At 35.7% G+C, this 24105-nt stretch overlaps 1 protein-coding gene across 2 annotated transcripts in view; it reads right to left on the bottom strand.

The window, feature by feature from the left end:
* The window catches only part of GBE1 (1,4-alpha-glucan branching enzyme 1), a 164315-nt gene that overhangs the window by 45956 nt on the left and 94254 nt on the right, over positions 1 to 24105 (bottom strand). For both annotated transcript variants that reach the window (XM_049825023.1, XM_049825022.1), the window contains exons 8-12: positions 20857 to 20972; positions 20488 to 20615; positions 17029 to 17127; positions 14057 to 14167; positions 10966 to 11137 (exon numbers count right to left, since the gene is read on the bottom strand). In XM_049825023.1, coding sequence (XP_049680980.1) covers positions 10966 to 11137; positions 14057 to 14167; positions 17029 to 17127; positions 20488 to 20615; positions 20857 to 20972 — 626 coding nt within the window. The remainder of the gene's footprint in view (positions 1 to 10965; positions 11138 to 14056; positions 14168 to 17028; positions 17128 to 20487; positions 20616 to 20856; positions 20973 to 24105) is intronic.

Below are 24105 nucleotides of genomic sequence, written 5' to 3'. Positions count from 1 at the left end.
TTGTTTTCTTATTTAGGTCTTAAAGGGAACATTTTATTGTCAGAAAACAACATACCCTTTGAAAACCTGATACTGCATGGTAACAGTGGGAGGGAGGAATAGAGAGACAGGACTGTAACACAAGACTAGTAAAAACTTCTTATGTCCCTAAGTCTAGCCTCTTGGTATCTTTGATACAGCTCACATCATCCCTTTATAAACTGGGAGATGAAAAAAAATCTTACAGAAGGATAGATAGGCTACAACTTCTAAACCCAATATACTCACTACTACTTTCTACAGGCTTTTCTCAATATATATTCCTTGTAGAAATTCTTCTAGCACAAGCATTTCCGTATTTACAGTTAAGCACTGAATGGAACATAAGCCCTTCAGTCACACATCATACTGTTTTCTGTCACTTGTTCAAGAGTGCCTGGTCTCTCAGTATTTTCAACATATCCATAGAACAGAAAACACCACGAATCAAAAAATTACCAAGAGGACATAACATGTAGACAGCTCCTTTATTAAGATAAATTTTATTTATTTTTACTGGCCTCTTCCTGTATTTAAGTTTTTGGAGACAAGGAATAGATTTAGTCCTGTATTCTTATGTGCAGTGTACAAACCAAACAATAGTCCTCCATATAGCAAATGAAACATTAAAAATACAGTCTTTCTGGCCTACAAATATAAAGGCAACTACTAAATATGAAAAGGGAATTTCACAATTTTTCTGAAAACTTCAACTATGTCTAGGTTAAACTTCAGAAAATGAAGACTATTTTAAATTGAGAGACTCCCTGCTTCATCATTTTTAATCAAGACACTCCCCTCCTTCCCATAAGCATGAAGGCAGGATATCAATAAATAGCTTACTATATTTCCAAGACTAGCCACAGCCAGCACCATAACAAGAGTACAGCATTATTGATTTTTCATTCATTATGAAACAGGGAGCTGTTTCATAGTCTATGGACTGACTCAAGTCAGGAGTGGATTAATAAGACGACTACTAAATAATATCTCTAAAAAATGCTAGTTAAGAAGCTACAATAGAAATACCTTGTTTGCAGGACCTGCTCTGAATTTCACAAAAAGATCCAAGTAACTATCCCCACTGAATAGAAGTTCTGGGCTTCTGGCCATAAAAAGACTGTGCTAGCACTCTTGGATTTGTGAATAATCCTCTGTTCTTTTGATGTTCAGTCACTTGTCCTGTTTCTCCTCCTGTCCTGCACTTTTACGTAATACATTTAGAAAGAAGTAGTCTTTTGCATTCAACAAGACATTCTAACTCAAAAGGTACATGTTCTATTTTGGGGGGAATCTAACAAAATTAATTTTCTGTTCAGCCACAACTAATTTCATCCTCTTCCTAAACTCCCTAATTTACTCCACTATAAATTCCTCCTCTCCCATCTTGAGAGCCGACTAAAATCAGCTCCACATTCATACACAACATTAACCTCATAACACTTAACTCTGAAGTAAAACTAGAATAGCTTATTTTCACTGTATTTTTATCAATTTCCATGAGCTCACAGAAATAATTTATCCTGAATTATGTACAGGAATGCATTTTTTTAGTGGGAAAGACAAAGTGACTGTCCTGAGTTAATGGAGCCTGCAGCTCCACTCCAATACTAACCTGATTGCATGCCTCCTCCAACCCCACATTCTCCTGGTCTGTCTTCTACCTTGCACGCGTTTCCTCCCTCCAACTCCAATACATAGCTACCTCTCTTTGTCTGCTACTATATAAAAACATTTTTCCATTAAATCTCTTGACATATGGAAGCACACCAAATGGGTTAGAGCACTTTCAGAATTTCTTTTTGTAAACCTCAACAAGGTTATAATAAATTACAACAGAAATATGCTCCAAATCAAAGCATGTAGTCTACGCTTCCAGTGATAAATTCTAGTGACATTTGAAGCCTGCATGCATAGTTTGAAATTTCAAACTGAAGATCTCAAAAGACATCAGAGAAAGACAGGTCAACATTTATAAAGGATGTTTTAATATGCTTTACTCTGCAGAATTTACCACTTCTTACGAAAATTTGCAGAGAAAATACCTTGCCCCTTGAAGACCAATGCAAATTCAACTACAGTGTTGTTTAAATTCATATTCTAGTAAACTTCTGAGTGAGCATCAGATTGATGGCCTCAGAAAATTAAGACAAAGAGCAGATTTTAAGCTAATAAATAGGGCTTGTGAAAATAAGTTCTTAAACTCATAAAGACATAGTTTTTAATTCCAATGTCACCACATAAAGTGTTACCTCAGTTTAAATTACACTGATTTGGGAAATTAATGACACTACTGAGATGAACTCATTTCAAATTACCACAACAGCACACATTAAAATCCAAATTGGAATGTATGCCTAAGGATCTATTATTCAGACTTTACTAATACAAAATGTCACCTGCTCAATCATGTCTCAAAATAACAATTCCTTACTGCATAACATGTGGGGTTTAATTCTATTTGGCTCTGCATAGCCCAAAAATAGTCTGAAAAAGAACAACGCATCGCCAAAGGTAGGGTTGCTGATTAACAAATTCTTATGCGTGCTCTTACACCAGCTTACTACAGTTTTGTGTTGCTAAATTACTTGATTGGGACATAAAGGAAAATGTGGTTTGTGTCACCTCTCTCTCTCTCTAAAAGCCAGCCTATAAAATATAATCAGGAAGAAATTTTTTACTCTTTGGTAGATGGTTTTGGACAAAATAGATCCATTTTTCTCTTGGCCATGCAATTGCTGAGCCCTTTCCAGATTACAGAGTACAGACAGACTACAAAAAGTAGAAGTAAAAGACAGCTGGGTGTGGTGAGAGGCCACTGTAGCTTCTTTTCAGCATTAGGGGTTTCAGAAATAAGTAACTTAAAACAAGTACTGATAAATTATCAGCATCAAAACTGTATGAAGTACAGTGAGCAGTAGGGAGAGAAAAGACAAAAGCTTTATCATAAACAACATATTTACCACTATTTGAATGGGACATACGTAACCTTTTTCCCTCCTCTTACACACAAAGTTCTTCAAGTGATGGCCTTGCACAGATTTAATTGTCAACAGGTAGACCATTTCTCTAGACAACTGGCATCCAGGAAATGCGTGACCTCCTGCACTAAGCATGTCAGTAGCAATGTTGATAAACTAGGAAATAAACATTACTTCTCTGCTTTGTGACAAAGCAGAAGCTATGTTCTATGTGAAAACTACATGTTATTACCTGAATTTATTGAAGAAGGTACAACAGAGGGGAAAAAAAGCCCAAGCCACCAAACAAGCCTACTCCTTCTCAGAAAGGCAAATTAATTATTTTTTGTAATCCAAATGGAGACCTGGATGTTGGATTCCAGTCTCATCTACAGATCAACTTAACATTTACATGAAAATCCAAAAATACTTTTGTCTTCCTTTCAGTTTCGCACCATGTCTTCCAACCAAGGACCCAGAGTGTTAGAAGCAGAAGTCTATAGGTTAGCTATAATAAGTATAGTCAACCTATCATTCTGAATACATGCAGTGATGGACCAAATCTTCACATGACCATAAGAAAAACACATACATATCTCGAAGAGTGCTCTGTAGTCAGAAGAGGGAACCAGCTAGATAATTTTTTTTCCTCTTAAAAAGGAGTTACAGACACAATCATCACACAAAGACACTTTTACATGCCATACAACGTCAAGGCTCTTCTAAAGCCCTAATGGTTAACAAAGAGTTCATTGGATGAAACAAGCTTTTAAAAAATTTTAGAGTAACTACACTATGTAACATCTTAAAGCACCTGAAAAGTATAGAAACAGAAAACATTCAAAGAGTTTTGTTTGGATCCAAGTTAACTGCAGCATAGAAGGTGTAAGATGACTACACTTAATTGCTTACACATTTAATGAATCATTGAGCAAAGAAACCTTCTTATATACATTTGCATACATACATATAAACCCCAATTTTTAATATATTATCAAATTTACAAAAAATATCACACTTCCATACTAACAGGCAAGAATATTCTGTCCTCTACAGAAATCTTAATTTTTCACCACATCTCACAACTAATCAAAACAGTTCCTTATGTATGAGTATGTGCATTTATATGCACAACTCTCAATAAATTTGAGATACATTTGTAAGACAGAGCTGCTACTACAGTGCTTACATTCTGAATTAAAAAAAGCCAAAAAGCCCGAAAGTGAGGTAAAGCTATTGATTTTAAATGTATTTGAATTCAAGGTGAAGAAACTGAAACCAAAATATAATTTAGTCAGAATATTGTAGTCTAGATTTATCTTTAACTAGAGAGTATTTTCTTTTTTTCATAAAAGACAGGTAAGTAAAACTAATCAATGCCATCTGTATATAATTATAGTTTACCAAAAAGAGTTTCCAAACTTTGTAACTATGGAGAAAAACAAACAAACAAATAATTATGAAAGAACAGAACAACAGCCATGCCCTGTAGAGTTAGAAATCCAGAAGATGTGATAAAAGCTTTTCATAACAATATGATTGTGATCATTTCTGTAATAAATTACGATTCTGAACGCTTGGAAAGAGAAATGCCTCCAAAAACCTGTGCTGAAAGTGTAGTTATAATATATAGTGTCAAGTTATTATATACAGAGGCCTACTAGCATGACTGTTCTTCAAAACAACAATAAAGCAAAAATGAAGGCTGTCATACAAACAGAAATGGAACTCTTGTTTCTAATACGACATCAATATATTTGTTTTACAACTTCATTTATTATTCTTTAAGAAGCCCTAAATCATACAAACTATTATATCAGTAGACCAGGTTGGAGGCACTCACACATGATGACGGAAAAGATGTTACGAGTCTGAACTGTGAGCTGTACAATTCATACAAGATGCAAGGCAAGAGATGGAATCTTTAAGAAAAAACCTCGAGACATTAGCAGAAGTCTGAGTAACACTATCACCGTGGTTAAATGACGGTACTAAGCATAATAAATAAAAAAATCTGTGGCCACCAAAATAACTTAACTCAGGTTTAAAAATCAAATCTCTTTATATCAGTAACAGAGAAAAACAACTAGAAAACTACCCATCCTTCAAAAAAACCCACCTTGTAACTGAAACAAAATGTCACAATGGCTTGATTTACTGCAAATACACTCCACTAATACTGGAATATCTGATACCCTGCAGACTTAAGACTTAAGAACAAATAAAGGAAACATCAGCATTACTCTGAAAGAAGAAAAGAGCACCATACACAACAGCTACCTCAATTTAGAGGATTTTCGCTCCTACTCGGGAAAATCCTACTCAGATTTCAATCCATGAACACGATTGCAGCAATTGTTGATTCTTGTGCAGTTCTAAGGATGCTGCTGACTGTGAAGGTTTCCGTTTGAAGGTTCCTGACTTGACAAGCCATAGCATAGACACCAATGCACCACCACACGTATAGACTGCTGCTAGTACCTGTTTTATTTATGCATTCAAATGACATACACACAGATACGGAGATTCCTTCTCAAGGAGGAAGTACAATCAACTCCCACAACGGTTTTCTAGTATTTGGACATACTTAATTTGTGAAGAGGAGGTGGGACAGAGGGAAAATCAGTTTGTGTGTGTTTGTGGTTTAGTTTTGAATTATGAGACAGTCTCTCTTTAATTGCTTTTTTCCCAGTCATTCTAATGTGTTTTGAGCAAGCACAGAAATGAAGTTTGCTTCAATCAACTCTAAATGAACAGCAAACATTAACAGTTTACACCTCTAGACCTTCCAGAAGGACTCTCAAAGCAATTAGTAAAGCCTCATCTACGCATCTGGATTCTTCCCCCTGCCACTGCCCACCCCAAGTTGTGAGTGGGGTCATACAGGGTAGTACGGAACAAAGTTGTAGGTGGTCTATCACTACAGGACAAGTCTGTGCCAAACTGTAGGTAGGGTTTCACATTACACATTTCTTGTTTTCTACCTTAAAATGAAGATAATTGTTTCTGTCACACTGCCATGAAATTAATGCATCTGGTAGAACTGGCAGCACAGAAAGCACATTTGCCAGGTATACTAGGTAAGCATATTAAGAAGGATGACTTCAAACTACGTATCCTAATCTGGAGTCTTTACCAACTGAGCACTTCAAGGTTGTTTATCAAAAGGAGCTGACTGAAGGGAACTAGTTTAAAGTTCTCCTTGGCTCTTGCACAGACATTTCTTAGATCATGGTCTAGAAAGTCACACTGTAACCAGTGCACAAGAGTAATATGGGTAAGAAAGTGTACAGAAAAATAAAAAGTGATTTGCTTGCAATATGTGTAAGAAAAGAAAACCCCTTAGGTTTAAGCTAAATATCCTTGTTCCTGATAAAATTTCTTTTTATCTAGAATAAATAGAAAAAGAAGTATTTCAGATTCTGTTTTAACTAATAGTCTCATTTATATTTTAAGTTATGTTGTAACATTTTTATTTCAAATCCTTAATTAATATTCTTAAAGTAAATCGTACACACATTTCCCACTCTGATATTGGTGCTACTATACAGTTTTTGCACCATTCCTTTTCTTGTTTGTCAACATATTTTCACAAGCCTTCTGTTCAAAAAATCCTGCAGTTTAAAAAAAGAATAAAAAATTAAGTTTCTTTCTCCAAAATACTCAAAGGACTAGATGATGCATAGCATTTTATTTTATTTTTAAGGCCAAAGAGAGAACAAGGTCTCATCATACCAAACCATTAGAGAAGAAACTGTTTTAGCACATCAAAAAAACCCCCAAAGTGTAGAGAAAGTAGATAAACTACTGTGTAAATGACCTAACAAAACAGAGGTAAATGTCGACCCAAACATTAACACCATCAGTCAATGCTCATGATTGCAAAAAATGTTCTAGTTACTGCAAATCATTTTCTAGCTTTTATATATATATATATATATATATATGAATATATATAAAAGTTGTTTCTCAGGGAGAGAGACCTAGTCTCTGGAGTTCTAATTAAGAGTTGTTTTACTATAGAAAATTAATGAAAAATAGCGCTAGAAGTTCATGTAGGAACTAATCTCCATTTAAATCAATAGATTTGAGTTTAAGCCAATTTAAAATGAAGAAGGAAGCAAGAAAATGACTGTTAGCAAGCTGAAAAGCAAGACCCTACAGTGGCATAAAACAGTAGATATTTGTGCTATAAAGGATTCCAAGGACGTAAAATGCTATTTAAGGGCCCTTGGGCTGCATCTTATGTCTATTCTAGGACAGAAACCAGCTACCCTTGTTTGTCTAAATCTAGATAGACAAACAGATGTATCTTGCAAGGTAAGGAGGGAACATGGAAGCAAGTTCACTGAAAAACTGACAGAAACCCTGTGGGACTGGCAAAGAGCTATGCAAGTGCAGGGCACAGGCAATGAGCAAGAGAAAAAAAAAAATTAAGGGGAAGAAACAATTACAGTTGTCTGCAGCTTTTCTTAAGGGAAAGGATGGAAAATGAAGCCAAAGGAAAATGAAACAATGTACAGACAGAACAGTTTTGTAGTGGTAAGTTCAACTATTATTTTCAGGAAGTATGTGATAGTCTTTAAACTGAAGTTCAACATTGTCCAGCTGGTAACAACAGTGGTTGCTTTAGTTTCAAGGTGAGATCAGAAGGTTTGTGTAGTATTCTAGGAGTCTTCTAACAACTTCTATTAGTCCTTATTTAGCAATTGAGGAAGTAGACTCAAATCTTAAGTCTTTTTGTTATTTTGTAGGGGATTAAATTGACAATAAAGAATTTTAGTCAGATACAGGGGTTTTATTTTGGATTTGTTTTCAAAACTTCATATTAGAGAGGGCAAAGATCTATGTCTCCAAGTATTTTTCCACATACATTTCTGGTTTTAATTAAGTTAATATTAGATGCATATTTATTTCAATAACACTATGACTACAAAAACATACTTGAGTACAAAGAGAGACTTTTTTCTCCATTATTTCTAATAATAAAATTACTTCCACTATTTAATATAGGCACACACTGTGAATGCTTAGGGCTTTCTCTTTAAGTGTCATGTAAGTTCAGACAACCAGATGTGTACTATGTCAACATCTTCATTGAAGCTTAGCTGTGGCAGAGGAAACCCTTAAAGAAGCATCACCTGTGACCCTACTAAAGCATTGTGCAGAACTTGTAATTTTCATGATTTCCTGAAGTTGTATGACATCTTCTGACCACTACTGGCCAGTCTCAGTATTAAAATCTCTTGTCTTAAAACAGGAGTTGGGTTGAACAAACTACAGCTGCATTAGCATTGTTACTCCCTACCTGCTTTGAAAGCAGAGGATTTGGACATAGCCCAGGTTTCAAAACAATTGCTACTTTTTAAACTATTAAACAAACTGGCCTTCCAGAGTGTTCATTCACTACAGCAGGACGTTTATCATTGTCGTGCTCATTTTCAGCCAAGCATATGGAGTTTTTTGCTTTCTAGGTTAAGCCTTCCATGCCAGATGGGCACATGAAGCCCCAGAGAGTACTTGCAAAGCTGCACAGAAAACCGAAACACAGACCAGAAGAAAGAATGCTCCCAATGGTTTGTGTTACAAGTGAACCAATTTACTGAAATGACAAAACTTTCCTATTCACATTTAAGTTTGCATACATCGCTGATTTCCTATACTGGGATATATGCAATTGAGAAGGAAAATAAAAGCATTCAGTGAAAATTAAACATCAAGAAACATGAAAAATAATAACAACTTCATGGATTTTTGCAGTGGTTCCTTATAGATGCCTGCAAGAAGGACAGAGAATCATCCAGAATGAAAAGTGAGAAACATGGGAGAAAGCCACAGTGTTCAGTGCTCAATGGGGTACAACTTCTCTCAACAAGAATCTCCTTGCACAGATGGAGTACAAATGATACTCCAGCATAGGTGTAATTAAATATTATTCAAGATCTTCAAAGAGAAATTCCAGTATACATTTGAGAAAACAGATTTCCATTCCTGATACAACGTATTTTTAGAAGTTGTTTGTTTTTCCTTAAGGTGAGCAAAGCATTGAGAAAGCAGTATGTTGCTTTGTTGTCTTTCTTTTCAGAAAACAAAGGTACAAGACATTTATGGAAGGACCTAGGGAAGCACAGAGGCATGTGGAGTGCCTTTTCCAGATGTTGTGAAAGGAGATTTCCACTCCTCCCCCCAGCCCACAGGAGGCTTTTCTTCCTCACTCTCGGCATTCACTCAAAACTGAAAGTTAAACAATTAATTTGTCACTGTATTTGCTTAACTAGATAGCATGCTGCCATGTGCATTTTAAGTACACCAGATTGCAAGCATTCTGAATTTATATGTTTTCTCCTCCAACATTTATTACAATCTTTTCACCTTTTACATATAGCAAACTATAACACAGTTAGCGAAACATTTGCAGTACTCAAGGATACACAAAATTAATTGCTCAATCAACCTGCATTGACACACTGGATTTAACATGCCACGTTGAATTACTGATCATTTTTCTAACCTTACCAAGTCAATCTGGGCCAGAGACATCTGCAGTTTAGCTGGCGTATTTTTTAAACACCTGCTTCCTTAACTATTGTAGTATCACTAGTTTGAACAGAAGCGCACACATCATACCTTGCACATTTTGGTGCCTGAATACACACATAATAAATATTTATTTCATTAACTCTTTTTCACTCTTGGGAAAAACTTCTGCATTTTATTGAAAGCAATAGTTTTGCTAGTATACCATATACTGAATTGATTTGTTCTGTACTTAAGTTGATTTAATTGTTTTTAAGAAAACCCACTAACATGGTCTTTTTTGAGCGTTCTTCTAATACCAAGGAGAAAAACATATATCAGCACAGACATGCTTAAATCAAATGCCACCATTGCCTTATTAATAGTTTCCATTTTTTTAATTAGAAAAATGTATTTTTAAATATACTATCCTGGAAGAAGAGCAATATACATCCAACAACCCCCTTTAACTTGATAATACAAAACATTTAACAATAGAAGTTGAAGGCAGTATTAAGCTAAAACTTCTATAATTTTCAAGTGTTTTGTTGTCAGAAAACTGAGATGGTCATTTACAGCATGATTTCAACCTTTTTTCCCCCATGAGACAATCACAACTGCTATACAGAACTTGTCACACCACATTACAGAACTATGATTTTTACTATAAAGGATTATTTTGCAAAGAAATTGAGGAATGAATGAATATCATGAATAGCATAAAGAGCATCAAGCATAAATAGCTTCAGCATTTCATATAAAACTAAGAACAACATTCAACTTTTAAGATGACTACATGGAACTGTAACTTGCTGATTAAATAAGATTAACTATTGGAAGCAATGCAAAAGTTGTATTTTACAACTTATGAAGAAAAAGAAAGTACTGCTAACCCTTACTATTTCCCCGCTTTGATAGCAGGATGTGCCCATCTCTGTGATTTGCCCTTGTCTCCCTCATTAAGCCCCTGCTCTTGACTAAGAAGCAATGAAACATAATTCAGCTGATACCAGATTACTTCCTGACAATAACTGAAATAAGCACAGAGCTATCTTTAGTAAATTTACTGTTACCCTAAAAAAGTTTAGGAGAGTAGAAGAACAGAGATGAAAGTCAACCCAGCTGTGTAAAGCAAGGTTCACCACCTGACAAACTTGCAGAACAGCAATTAAAATACTAGTCTGAGTTTTAAATCAGAGTAATGTGAACTAAAGCTTACCACATTTTTAAATGTTATTTCTCTTACAATTGGGGACCACATTGATTCTATTTTCTTATCTTATAATACATCTTACAGACAGAAAAACAATGCATATTACCTTTTGTACTAAACATTTATAAAAGCATTTATGCTCCGAACTTCAGCATGGTGATAAATACTGTAGATGTAAGATCATGTCAGACTGTTTTATTTCCCTGCCAAGCATTCTGTAGATGAGAAAATGAAAGACTTTTTCCTAAGGTTACTTACCCATGAAGTTCAGATAGCTCTCTCCTCCAAGTGCATGAGTAATGAGACGAATCATTTTATGAAGCTGTATTCCACGATCAATAACTGGAGTAAGAGGCGAGAGCACACTCATGTTTGTATACATCTCTGCATCCATCAGTCGAAACGCCAATGTCTTATCACCAACAAGTGCCTATAACAATTCAAAAAAAAAAAAAAGTGAAGAAAATCCTTGGTATACTAGAAGCATTTCTAATACATTTTTTTAAAGCAGGCACTCTATCATAAAGGGAGGACTTGGAAGACTGGCGAGGAGTCAAGGACACGGCTTGGTGTGCATGATCTGGTCTCTATTCACAAAGAAACCATCCTGCCACCGCCGATGATCACGAGGTCACAGTGACTCTAACCTTCTAATTACTACAACTTTGTATTGTGTTATGTGTAGTCATGTGGGTGTGATATATATAATCCGCTGCCAAAAAGAGAAAGTATGTAAATTGAAGCAGGAACGTCCTGGAGCTGAGCCTTGAGTGGATGCCAGACCCGACCGTTTGTTTTCCCCTTGCAACCCTCCACATGGTTACTGTGGCTCCTCACACTTATTGGAGTACGAGTACGTGATCAATAAACTAATAGCTGTCTAACCCCTGTTGTGGTCCTACATTTCACCTGATGGGTTCAAACTGCTCTATTACATCCAAGAACCTTTTTGCCTACAGATATCAAATATGACATATTAGTGTCAACTCCATATGCCAAAAGTGACCTACCATTTTGGAATTTTTATAGAAAACACAGAAAATAAGAAAGCAAACATCTCAGTTCCTGGGATGTACAAATAAAGGGGTATTAACAACACTCCTGATTTAAGGATGCAGACTGAATATGAAACATTTATATGCAATCAAGAATGTGATTGGTTTTCTGTGATTTCACACAAGAGAAAAACAAACTAGTAATTATGTCTAAAAACAGTGACTGAATTACTAACTTGCTAGTGCTTACTGTTACTCGAGAAAGGCCACACAAATGCTATGTAACAAGGATTAATGTAATATATTAGCATGAAGGTAGTTGAAAACATTTTCGAGCATTTGTATGCAAAATAGCTATTTTTTTGCTCAATTACCCCAATTCTCACTTTATATTATAACATGAAAACTCACTCGATTCCAGAGGGACAGATGAGTTGTAAACAGGTCTAGCTGAAAAGCACCATCATCCTTTAGTTTTCCAACTAGCAGTGTAACAGCATATATAGATGATTCCCTCAAGTAAAAAATTATCTTTTAAAAAAAATAATTCCTACGCAATGGTGGCAAGACTGAAGACTGCAATGAACAACTCTTCTCTGGACTCAGAATGTGACATTTGTTGGTATTATTTAGTATCCCCTAATCTTTCTATTAGAAGAGAAGATAAATGTTCCCTCTTCATGTTTTCTATGCCAGCCATTTTTATAAACCATTATCCTTCCCCCTTCAGTGATCTCTCTTCTGCCCTGAAGAATCTTAGTGTATTTAGTTTTCTTCTTATGAAAACCAATCCACACCTGCTATTATTCTTACCAACTCTCTCACAGCCTTTGATATACAGGACCAAATCTGCCTCCAACATTCAAGGTGCACACAAACCATGAAAGACTGCAGTGGCATACTGATTTTGTTCTTTGCTCCCCATTCCATTCATAATAATTCCAGTACTTTATTTGCTTTTTTTGAAAGCTATTAGCATTGAGTTGCTGTTTTCACACAAGTCTTATAACCACGAGGCCCTGTTGAGTGGTAATAGTCAGCTTGTAGCCCATTACAACATATAAGAAACTAGAATCGTTTCAGCCCTTCACCTGCATCACTTCAAGTATATTCAGACTGAATTTTATCTACACTCCCATTTTGTTTTTCTATCTTACTTTTCACGTATCATCCTGGTGTAGATCTGCAATAGTCTTTTTTAAAAAAAAAAAATAAAAAAATAAAAAATAGATCTTCTCAAGTATGAGATTCTAACCCCAAAATACATAGTGATATGGAAAACAACTCAATTGATAAAATCCAGCATGAAATAAAAGAACAGCAACCGTAATACTATATGTCATGCTTTAGGATGAAGAATCAGCTTTTACAAAAGCAAATAATCACAGAATAATATGCATTTCTAAGTAATACCTGAAGTTCTTTACCAGGATTAGGACTCTTCTCTCATGCCCTAAGTGAATACTGTGTAACAGTCTCTGAGATAAGAATGTAAATAGGTACACAAAATGAAGTGGATAAACTCAAAATTCTCTTCTTTAAAATAAAATATAGGCCTTGTTTTGGACATTTCTGTTGACTTTTATTATAGAAGGTATAGCAAATAGAGTATCAACCTCTATTATGTAGAGGAAAGTTGAAGTTAGGTTACTTAAAAAAATAAAAGCAATTTTCTAACTTTTTAAATACTCAACCAATGTGTTTTCTGATTCTTCAGATACAACCATTACAAAGACTGTGGGAGGCGAGTATTATCCAAACTCATCATTACTTTTTCATTTTTCTATATACAGAACCATTACAATTGCTGTGTTTTGAACCAAACTTTAAAGAATATTTCATTTAGATCTCAAAACAGGATGTTTGCAATACTTTCGGAGAGGAAATATATTCTTGAAGGGAATACAACAGCTGCAAACACTGATTCACTGAACAAATTTGCTAAATTGTGATATTGTTTATGCTTGTCATAAATAGTGCTCCAGCTTACTTTATGGAAACCAGATTTTCAAAAGTATGGATTATATGCATTCATATGTCCTCCTATGTCCTATGACAGGCAGGCAAACCAAGAAGCTAGGACTCATTTCTTAAAAACAAAACTGAAAAACAACAACACCCACACACTCCAAGCAGGATTCCTTAATTAAAAAGAGGGATCAAAACAAAACAACAAAAAAAGCCCACAAGAAAACCCAACCAAAAAACCCCTAGCAGTAGTCCAGATCTACTTATCTCTGAAATTGTTGCCTATCCTTCTCAACTCAGCCTCATTTTTAAAAAACAAAACCCGCCAAACCTCTAAACCTCATCTTTTGCTTGTTTAAATATAAACAAACAAACAGATAAAATACCTGGTCATGACTCTCTGCATATGCAATGTATTTTTCTTCATACCGTCTGTTTGTTAATGTATGCACAATATTGCCCATATTCCAGTCTTCATCTTTCAGCTCCTTAATTATCTGCAGAAATAAAGGAAAGATCATTGAAAAGTTATTGCTATTTTAACTAACAGTAGATTACTACCTTTCTTCATTATCTTGGCACAGAAATTTCCAATGGATTGTGAACTGTATTCCTTTAACTTCTGTTCACAAGTTTTGAAGTGATGAGTTTTCTCTGATAATCCAAAGAGATTTTTTCTTTTCAATTCCACTAGAGAAATATAACAGCTAGAACACTTTGTTTCTCCTGTACTTCCACGTATAAGCATGGACAACAGGACTTGCCTTCTATCATGTGAATCCTTTGATACAGCAGGCAATGTGATTGATAGGAACTGCAAGAAAGCACTGAACCAAAACCTGGGAAGAAATATGTGGGCACACATGTACCTACACATGATATTGAAAGTCCTGTATTTCAAGCAACCCTGGCATATGGCAGCTTCTAACTATAGCTTAACCACTGGGATGTGTGGTGGGGAATGGATCACTGCAAGATAGCACTGTGCTATTGCCATGAAGTACACAATAACATGAGAAGGTGCTTAGCGCAGGGACTTGCACGTTGCCCGATCTGTGAATTGCCGGTCAGTTCCAAAGCACTTTCAATGCCAAAGCTTTGTAATACAAAAAAAAAATCTTTACATTTTTTGCCATGCTAGCTCCTGGTTTTTAGCAATTTAAATTAAATCACGTCAATAGGAATTTTCTGCCTCGTATGACACTATTTTCTCCCTCTTCTAAATCTAGTCCAATTTCAGTGTTAGTCTTTTCTTTTTTCTATAGTTCTTTATAGACCTCCATTGATCACTACAACTTAAATACATGTACGTAAATATATAGACATAAAAATAAAAGTGATAAAAAGGCAGTAACACTGAAATGGCTGATATGATGCTGTAAAATTTAACATTCTGACCTTAATTGGTCATGTATTCCTAAACAGCCTTTTTCTCCGGGGTGGTAGGGGTCAGGGGCGTTGACTCCATAAATTCTGGCTCTGAACACATTCAGGACCCTATGCAGCATCATGTTATGTACTACATCTATCTTTAATCTGAACTAGTATAGCCACTGTTATGACAAACAGCTTATCTTACTTTTACAGATCCCTCAGAATTAGTTCATGGAACCCTGAAGATCCTCCAGGTTTGAAACTGATTTTAGGAAGTTGCCTAGAAAACTTGCTATTAAACAGGTACCTACTTAATAGCTGGACAGAAATGACAGCAAGCAGTCTAGGATAGTTTGATAACAGCTGATAGACTCTGTTTCTAAACTTTTCCCTTCCAATCATTTCAGCCTTATTTTTGCTTCAAGAAATTTTATGATCTACATGCATCACCTCTTTCTCTAACTCAAGGCCTTCTGCTGTGGTTGCTTATTTGCAGTTTCCTTAGCTAGAAGCTTCCTGCCTGCATCACCCTATGACCTTGTACAATCAACATATTCCTATATAACTGGAGTCTGCTGGGAAACAGCCTAGACTATCATAGCTGAATTTACACCCAACATCCCATCAGTGTGCTAACCATCCACCTGCTGTCCTGTGTTAAGCACATGCTTAGGCTGCAAGATAATTTTTCCAGTTAAAGAACGGAACTAAGCGCAGAATAGGTACATTTCTTCCCCTAGTATTGCAAATTAAAATAAGCAGACCATATCAGAGATTCCTAAATTAGATTATCCATCTTTTGCCCTTGTAAAATTCTACAATCTGCTTTTTTCTTTGTAATATGAACTTGGCCACTTGCATTTTGCCCATCTAGGAAATTACTCATCTTTGCCCTTCCTAAAGTGTGGTAAGGAAGTTGAAGGTGTAAGGGAAAAAAAAAAAAAAAAAAGCCATCACAACAAGGTGTTTCTTGATACTACAAAAATGAGCCCTCAATGCATTCCAGGATCCAAATTACACGCTCCAAAGTTTAATGATGCTGTCCCTGTTGGAAAAGCTGACAAGTTTGTCTTCTGAACAAAAAGAGGTTTGAAAACTGTTTTTCAATCGGTTCTCCACCTCCTAGTTACAAAAGTGAAAGATGCTGAAGATAAGTTAATTTGGTTTTATTTTAAGCTACTCACTATATTTATTGAAGCATTAATGGCCATATAAAACATTTATTGTTTTCCAGATCATGATGATAGCCTGAGGGATTTGGATGCAATCTTCTATTTAATTGAAAAACATTCTCTAAAACATCACTAGAAGCCTTTTGAGATTATTTAGTGTTTTATTCCTTTTCTTGTGATTCTCTGTATTAAGGAAAAAGGTGATTTAAATCCTTACCCTAGACAGTATTTTTTAGTATATTATTGTTCTTGAAGAGCATTTACAGATTTTTATATTTTTATTATTCTTTTTGTTACTCCACTGTAATAATTGCTGGTGTTTGTATAATTCACTTACATTTACTTTGGTTAAACTTTAAGCTCTACCTATGTTCAATGCCAATTACTATGCCCAATTTCAGGAGGGTTCAATGCATGTTTTCAGTGTGGAGGTTTTTTTATATTTATATGCATATGCTTAACTACTTATCTACCTGTTCACATTCAATATAGACTATCCATTCTACAGTTGTTGCAAGATATAGGTTAATGCAAATGCAATGAGTCTACGTGTATTGCACAAAGAAAACATATCAGCTGAATGGAAAGAATAGCCCCTGAACTCATCATGTAGGTTTCAGAAGATGAGTATCTGACAGCTCTCATTTCAGCCACTAATTCCTGTACTCTAGCCTGTCAGAATTTCTTGTAATAGGACATTAACAGGAGAGAGAGTAAAATATGTCAGTAGGATTCAGAAGTGGCTTTGTGTATGCACAGATAGAGAAACATCCCACTTTGAAAAGCAGAACATATTTTTAAAAAGTTCTCACCTGTATCCACTTATCTGGAATAGCCATGGCTAGTCGATAATCAAACCCCCCTCCTGCCTCTGCAACAGGACGACAAAGAGCTGGCATTCCAGAAACATCCTTAAATAAAAAAAAAAACCCACAACATAATTTGCATAGCATTGCAATTATTATTTCAGATTTTCTACCATACGATAATACTTGTATACAAATACTCTGTAAACTACAAACAGCTTCACAGATTGACCTGGGTAAGGGAGAAAAAAATAAAAACATAAAAATCAGTGATTACTACACTCACATTTGCTGTTTGAAATCAAAAGTTCCAGGAAAAAGCATTATGACTTTTCTCATCAAATACTCTAGTACAAAATATTTTAATAGAGTAGATATTTGAGAGGGAAGAGACCTCAGTAGATGCAGAATTTGAAATAATTAGCTCTCTTGAGCTCCAAGTAATCAATAGAAAGTAGTCAACGAAAGACAAATTAAAACTTCATTTTGTTTATTGATATTTTGCATAAAGAATGGCATAAAAATAAAAGGCTGAATATAAAGTACAGTAAGGAAGAAAAATACAACCTCTACTCTTTTCCTAAATGCACAAAACCAAAACTATTGATCCACCTAGCCCTGGAAAGTGACATGCTCTTAACTGCATAATTTTCCAGTTTCATATTGACGGAGGCTGATCATTCTTAAATTTGTAATTCAAAGTTCTTAAAATATTTATTTCACCATTTCATTAGGCAATTACGCCACATAGCATTCTTTTTCTAAAGTTAGCTTATCTGTATAGAAAATGCAAATCTCCAATAATTCCAAAATATCTATCAGTACTCAATTTTATTAACTTATGTCAGTGAGAAGCCATTCCACCACAGTCGTTATGGGTTAACATACACCTCTTGCGTCTACACATGAGAATATACGGAATTAAATTCCGACTAGAACCAGGGCTTAATTAGGAAGCTCATTCCGGTTTTCTGGATTCAATCCAGTTTTCAATCCAATTGCTGCATTAGACTAGCGAAAAAGATATTCGCACTTGAAGTTATACGTACATACACTTACTCCCCGCTCCCATACTGACATAAGTGAGGAGACCAACCACATCATCGTGAAGCTCGTGGATGGCATCCTGGAGGTAGAAGGCAGGGCTGCCATCCAGAGGGACCCTGACTGCCTGGAGGAGTCCATCAACAGGAACTCAGAAGTTCAGCAAGGGTAATTGTCAAATCCTGCCCCTGGGATGGACGAACCCCTGCGTCCATACAGGCTGGGGACTGCCAGTCTGGGGAGCAGCTCAGCTGGGAAGGCCCTGGGACTCTGGGCTGGCAGCAAGCTGAGCAGGAGCCGGCAGCCTGCCCTGGCAGCAGAGATGGCCAGCAGCATCCTGGGCTGTATGAACAGCAAAGCCAGGAGATCAAAGGAGGGGACTATCCCCCTTTACTCAGCAGTCATCAGATCACGCAGGAAACCGCATCCACATTCCACATGTTGTACGCACCAAATAACGAAGATATTCTAAAAAGAAGTTCAACAGCTCTCCTAAATCAGTCAGAAAGAATACAAACAGACTAATACTCTCCAAGTTATGCAGGACAAGATGACCTGAAACAAAAGCCCTTCCCTGTGATGCTATGATGCCTACCCGGACAAGGTCTCAGACTGAGATTTAAGTAGCTCCCATCTGCTTTAGTCACAATTTTGAAAGCCAGATTTTGGGGAAGTAAAATGCCAAATTTAATACTATTTCTATCTATCTATATCCACAGATTTTACCAGAACACTAAAGAAAAATAAAATAAAATTCAACGATAGTTTGTGTAGTATATTTTCCACCAACTGTAAACAGCCAATGCCAAAGCATTTGTTCAGACCTTAGTTTGAAATGAGCTGCATTAAAAAAAAATTAAAAAATGACAGCAGTAGGGTTTTTTTTCCCCCCGTTTGTTTTTATAAGACTTCAAGCATGATGTAATTTTACTTAACGTATTTTCTTCTCATTATACAAAACTTTAACCACAGCTTTATTTAGAAGGCCAAAATGAAAAATAAGCATATAGTCAGTAATACCAAAAAACTTAGTAATTTCTAAGACAGTGGATATACAGAATATTAAAAAGCTTTAAAAATTATCAGTTAAATAATTAAGGAATATATTATAATAAGTTACGGCTGGACAAAACTTTTTTCTTATGTGGCACTCATTCCATCATCATTGTAGGCAAGCAGACATTCTTCATTGCTTTTTATAATTTTCAATTATGTCAGTAGTTTCTCCTTCTGAAATCTCCTTTAACCATGCAGTACATTGATCAATTCTATATTTTGTGTAGTGACTCCCCCAGGCAGAAAATGATGTATTGAAACAGAAGCACTTTTCAACTCAAGCAAGAGAAATGGAAGACACATCTTATTAAAAAAGAACTCTTAAGCCTGGCAATACAAGCAGACTGAACTCAGAATTTCATTGGTAGGAATGCTTATAACCTAAGACTACATAGAAAATGAACAAACTTCACTTCAAATAGGCCTACAGCTCAATGAAACCACCTCAAGTTTACTAGTGACTGCTCACCAGATGCTGTTTCTGATAGCTTATCATTAAGCTTTTAGCAGTGGTTGTCTCTAACATAAAACTTCACCATAAGTAAGAAATGAAGTTAAGCAGTACTTCGTTTTCTGAAGGCAAGTAGGGAAATCTTAAGCAATACAGAAATTTTTACTAGAAATCCATATAGTACCTAATGATATCAGATAGATGCAACCTTTTCTTTTTTAATGAAAAGAATTATTTAAGCATAGTAACAGAAAAATCCTCAAGGTTTACATGACCTTCTCTTTTAAATAAAGAGAAAATATCAGTGAAAATGTACCTATTCATAGAAATTAAATGTTCTGGTGTTTTTTACTGTTCACAATTCCATGTGCCTACAATAATATTTTCCTGTCAAAAAAGTTTATTTGATCTCAATCAAGTAATATAGTCTATTTACTCCCTCGGAAACCTGGAGAAACTTAATACTAAATTTAAATTAGCATACACATTCAACATTTGTAAATTTATTGCATTTATTTTGAAGGGGAATTGTCAATTATGCCAATAGAATTCAAAATATGCAAAACCACACTAGGGCTGTTAATCTTTAGTACCATTAATAACTAGTGACAAATGGCAATTATGCAAAAGCAATAACCTAATAGAAACAAATCTCATTACAAGTTCGAGGAGATGAAGGGAAAAAAAAGAAAACCCCACATTAATTAAAGACCCATTATTGCAGAGAAAATTCCCAAAGTGCATATTCCAGTTGTTTTTCCCCACAAGGCAAAGTCTGTCCACTAATTAACATTTCTCAGCTCATGTCACTCCTTGAGTGCCTGAAGTATGACTTGATAATTAACAGGAAATTCACATCCCAAAGCAAACTAATCAATATTAATGTCATTGAGGATGGCAAATTCTGATCTTACCTCTGCTATGGTTATGCATTCTGGATGCAAGAAATTAATCATGTGGTTGGCCAGCATTAGGTAACACAAAGCGTCTTCATCCACATGTAGGCCAAAATACTCATTGTAATCTCCACTGAATCCTGTGCCTAGTAAAACAGGAAGTTTTAAATGTAACAGTCACTTTTTTAAAAAGACACAGATATTTTGCAATACGCAATTTTATAAACACCAGATTTATTCATAATTTCAGATCTATCCATATAGCAGCACAACAAGGTATTAGCAAACCTGGAACTTTTGGAGCATTCAGTGAACTTTACAGCACTATTTCCACAGCAATCGAGCTGCAACAGGACTGCTGCGATTAGAGTTGATTAAATTACTCACCAATCCCATGATGGTGATACAGCATAGATGTAACACCATCAAATCGGAATCCATCAAAGCGATAGTCTTCAATCCACATTCTCAAATTAGACAGAAGGAACCTCAAAACTTCCCAGCTGAAATAACATTAATGTATTTTGTAAGCTTTAGAAACCTTGGGATCAGCTAGAGTTCCTTATACCATGTTCCCCACTTGCATATACAGTACTTGTACTGAGCATTTTACCATTTTAGTGGCATCTTCCCTGTATTTCATTAGCTTTTTCTTAAATGTTTGTCTTTCTTAAACTTTGTCTTTTACTACACGTAATTTTAAGATTGCAGACAGGGGTTTAGGAAAAGTTGTCAACTATATATATAGACACCTAATAGGTTAGTGTTCGAACACATGTACTACATTTTAGTACTCATACTTGACACCATACTTTTCCTTTGCCTCTCTAAAGATGGTTATACTCTATGGGAAAAGATATTACAGAAATGGAAAGAAAATTATAATAGGTAACATTTCATTCCCAAGATTTTATGGATTTACAGCAATTTCTAGGCATAATAAAAGTTGAAAAGCTGTCATCACCCACCCCCCTCCCCAATTATTTACAAATCACATGTCAACAGTAGATTACCAAATCACCTACTGTGTTGCAAATTTACATGTTTAAAGAGTAAACCAACTTATGGAAGTTGAGGACTTTTTTTTTTTTTTTTTTTTTTCAATTCAGAACAACAAGAATGGGGTATCACACACACACAAAGAAAGCATGGACAGGAAATAAAAAATATAAGAGGTTCCAAAGCAAGTAAGCACGTGGATGCATTTGTGAACTAAATTCATATCAAAGAACAAAATAGATTCATGAACAGTTTTCCTACTATTCATTACCTTCTCTCCCAGGACACTGGTCTCAGTAGCTTCAAAAGACCCCATACCTTGCTTCCATTGTTGACCCTCTGTACCACTACACTCTCTGCCACCCTCAGCACGGGCTGCCTCAGGTGCATCTGCTGCAAGCTATGGCTCCAAAGAGCCCACCCATCTCAATCAGCCAACCATGTGAGGTAGTGAAACTTTTTTGGCCCACGTCTCCAACACTTACCAATGCTATGATTTCTCTCTAATCAATTTCCCGAGATAGCACAACTATGACCCTACTTACTACCAAGTTTCTGTCAGAGAAGAATGCAAGCTACATGGCAGCATACAGGGTCTCACCAGTGACCCTCTGGTGGGTGAGAGGGAAGGGGTACGCACCTAGCACAAACCGCATCAGTCAGCGTCACTGGTACAATTTACCCATGCACGTAGTTGGCATAAGGCAGCGACGGAAACCCTTTCAACATTTCACTTTAACAGATGTTGGAGACAGTAGACTTATGAGGCAATTACGACACAAGGAATAAACTCCATTTTGACAAAACAAATGTCCCTGCCTTCCTTCCTCCAAAAAACTTTATGAAGAGTGCTTTAAGTCTGGAGTTAGTGGTATTAGATAAAAAGACGGGGAGGCTGTGGACACACTACAGAGCTGGTAAAATCCTGATCTCACTAAATAGTCAGTTATTTACTTCAATAGGATTGTAGTATTTCTCCTTCTCTTTGCATGTACCACACACAGAAGCACACTTGTGCATATAAAGACAGAAATATTACCAAACCCTCTAAATTTAGGAAATGCAAATCAGTTCAATGTAAATTGCCTCAGTTCAATACCTTTTCTGTGCACGCACTACATGACAGATTTTTTTGTTCCATCCCCGTGTTCCTTCGCCTTGCCCCGAATCATCCAATTCACAATAGAACACTATACTAGGAAGATCACAGGAGCTTGTCTACAGAACCTTTTATATATTTGTTATTTCTCAGGTGAGATGATTTGCAATGAATGAACAATTTATCTCAGAGAGAGAATGGTATCAAATAGAAAGGTATTGAAAGTCCTACGAACTGGCAAGCTGGTCACAAAATACAACTTCATGCAAATGCTCGCTGTATCTTTTTCTGACCCAGCATCAGATTTGCAGAAAGCTATTTGCTGCAAGCTAAACGCTGTGAACAAAGTCAAAGCAGTAGCTGTATTGCAATAAAAATACTATCTCACACAGATAATGCATGTACAAAGAGTAGATTAATTGCTACAAGCACCAGCCAGACTTAAAAGTTATTTCTCCTCATTACATCCTGCTTGACTTCATAACCTTAAAGTCCTTAGGATGGTGAAGAGGATTTGTACATTTGTAAAACATACTCAGAAGAGCCAAAATGGATAATAAATGTAATTTTTTCCACCTTTGTTGGCACTGAAGATTGATCTTTGGAAAAAGATGGAGAAACAGTAAGAAAAGTTGTAATGACTTTTACATGAAAAAGTGACCACAGATAAGAACAAACAAGATGGATTTGTTGAACCAAAAGATTAGTTACCAAATTCATGAGATCAAAAACCTGAGCAGGAGCAGCAGATGTTTTCCAACCATCTGATTGCACATGAGAGAGAAAATTGTAAATAAACAAAGAAACAAACAAACATATTAACTCTGATTCTAGTCTAAACTTGGAAAAACTCAGTTTTAGGATATTTTCCAGAAAGTATGTCAAATACTACCAGCCATATTGACTTTTAGAGACATAACTACACAGCTCCAAAACATGAGCCAGAACAACGGGTTTTTTTGAAACACACTAATCGCACAAACCATGCAGGGGTTCATGATTTCATCCAAGTCAATTTGTTTATGGGAGCAGCAGCATTAGAAACAGAAGTTGACAGAAATAACAAATAACTTTGCAGAATGCCAGTAGAGGCCAAAATTACAGCATAATTGAAATATATCTACCATATAAGCAGTAACTCAGGAACATTTCTAAATGTACGTTCTTGTAATTTTAGAGACAGATATGGAAACAGGATAGCATTCATTAAGAACGTAATTTCTTTTGGGAAAAAGCCATATCTTAAATTATATCCTAACAATCTCTCACATTTTTGCATACCATAAAATTGAGAAAGTTCTTTCACTGCATGCATGATCTAAGAGAGGAAAATATATGCTGTATTATCATTAAGGAACAGAATTATTTACACTGCAAGAAATTTAAGTAATCCAGAATTCACTCAGGCATCATTCAAAACAAAGAAGGTCTTTGCAGAGAAGTCTTGCTGTTTATTTTCTCCCCCTTGGGGACCGTAACTCACACATTAAAAAACAATTTCTCATTTGAAAAAGTGAAATGAGCATATCTAGCTAGAT

Source organism: Accipiter gentilis, chromosome 21, assembly GCF_929443795.1.
Source record: "Accipiter gentilis chromosome 21, bAccGen1.1, whole genome shotgun sequence".
NCBI lineage: Eukaryota > Metazoa > Chordata > Aves > Accipitriformes > Accipitridae > Astur > Astur gentilis.
This window is presented reverse-complemented; position numbering and strand designations above follow the sequence as displayed.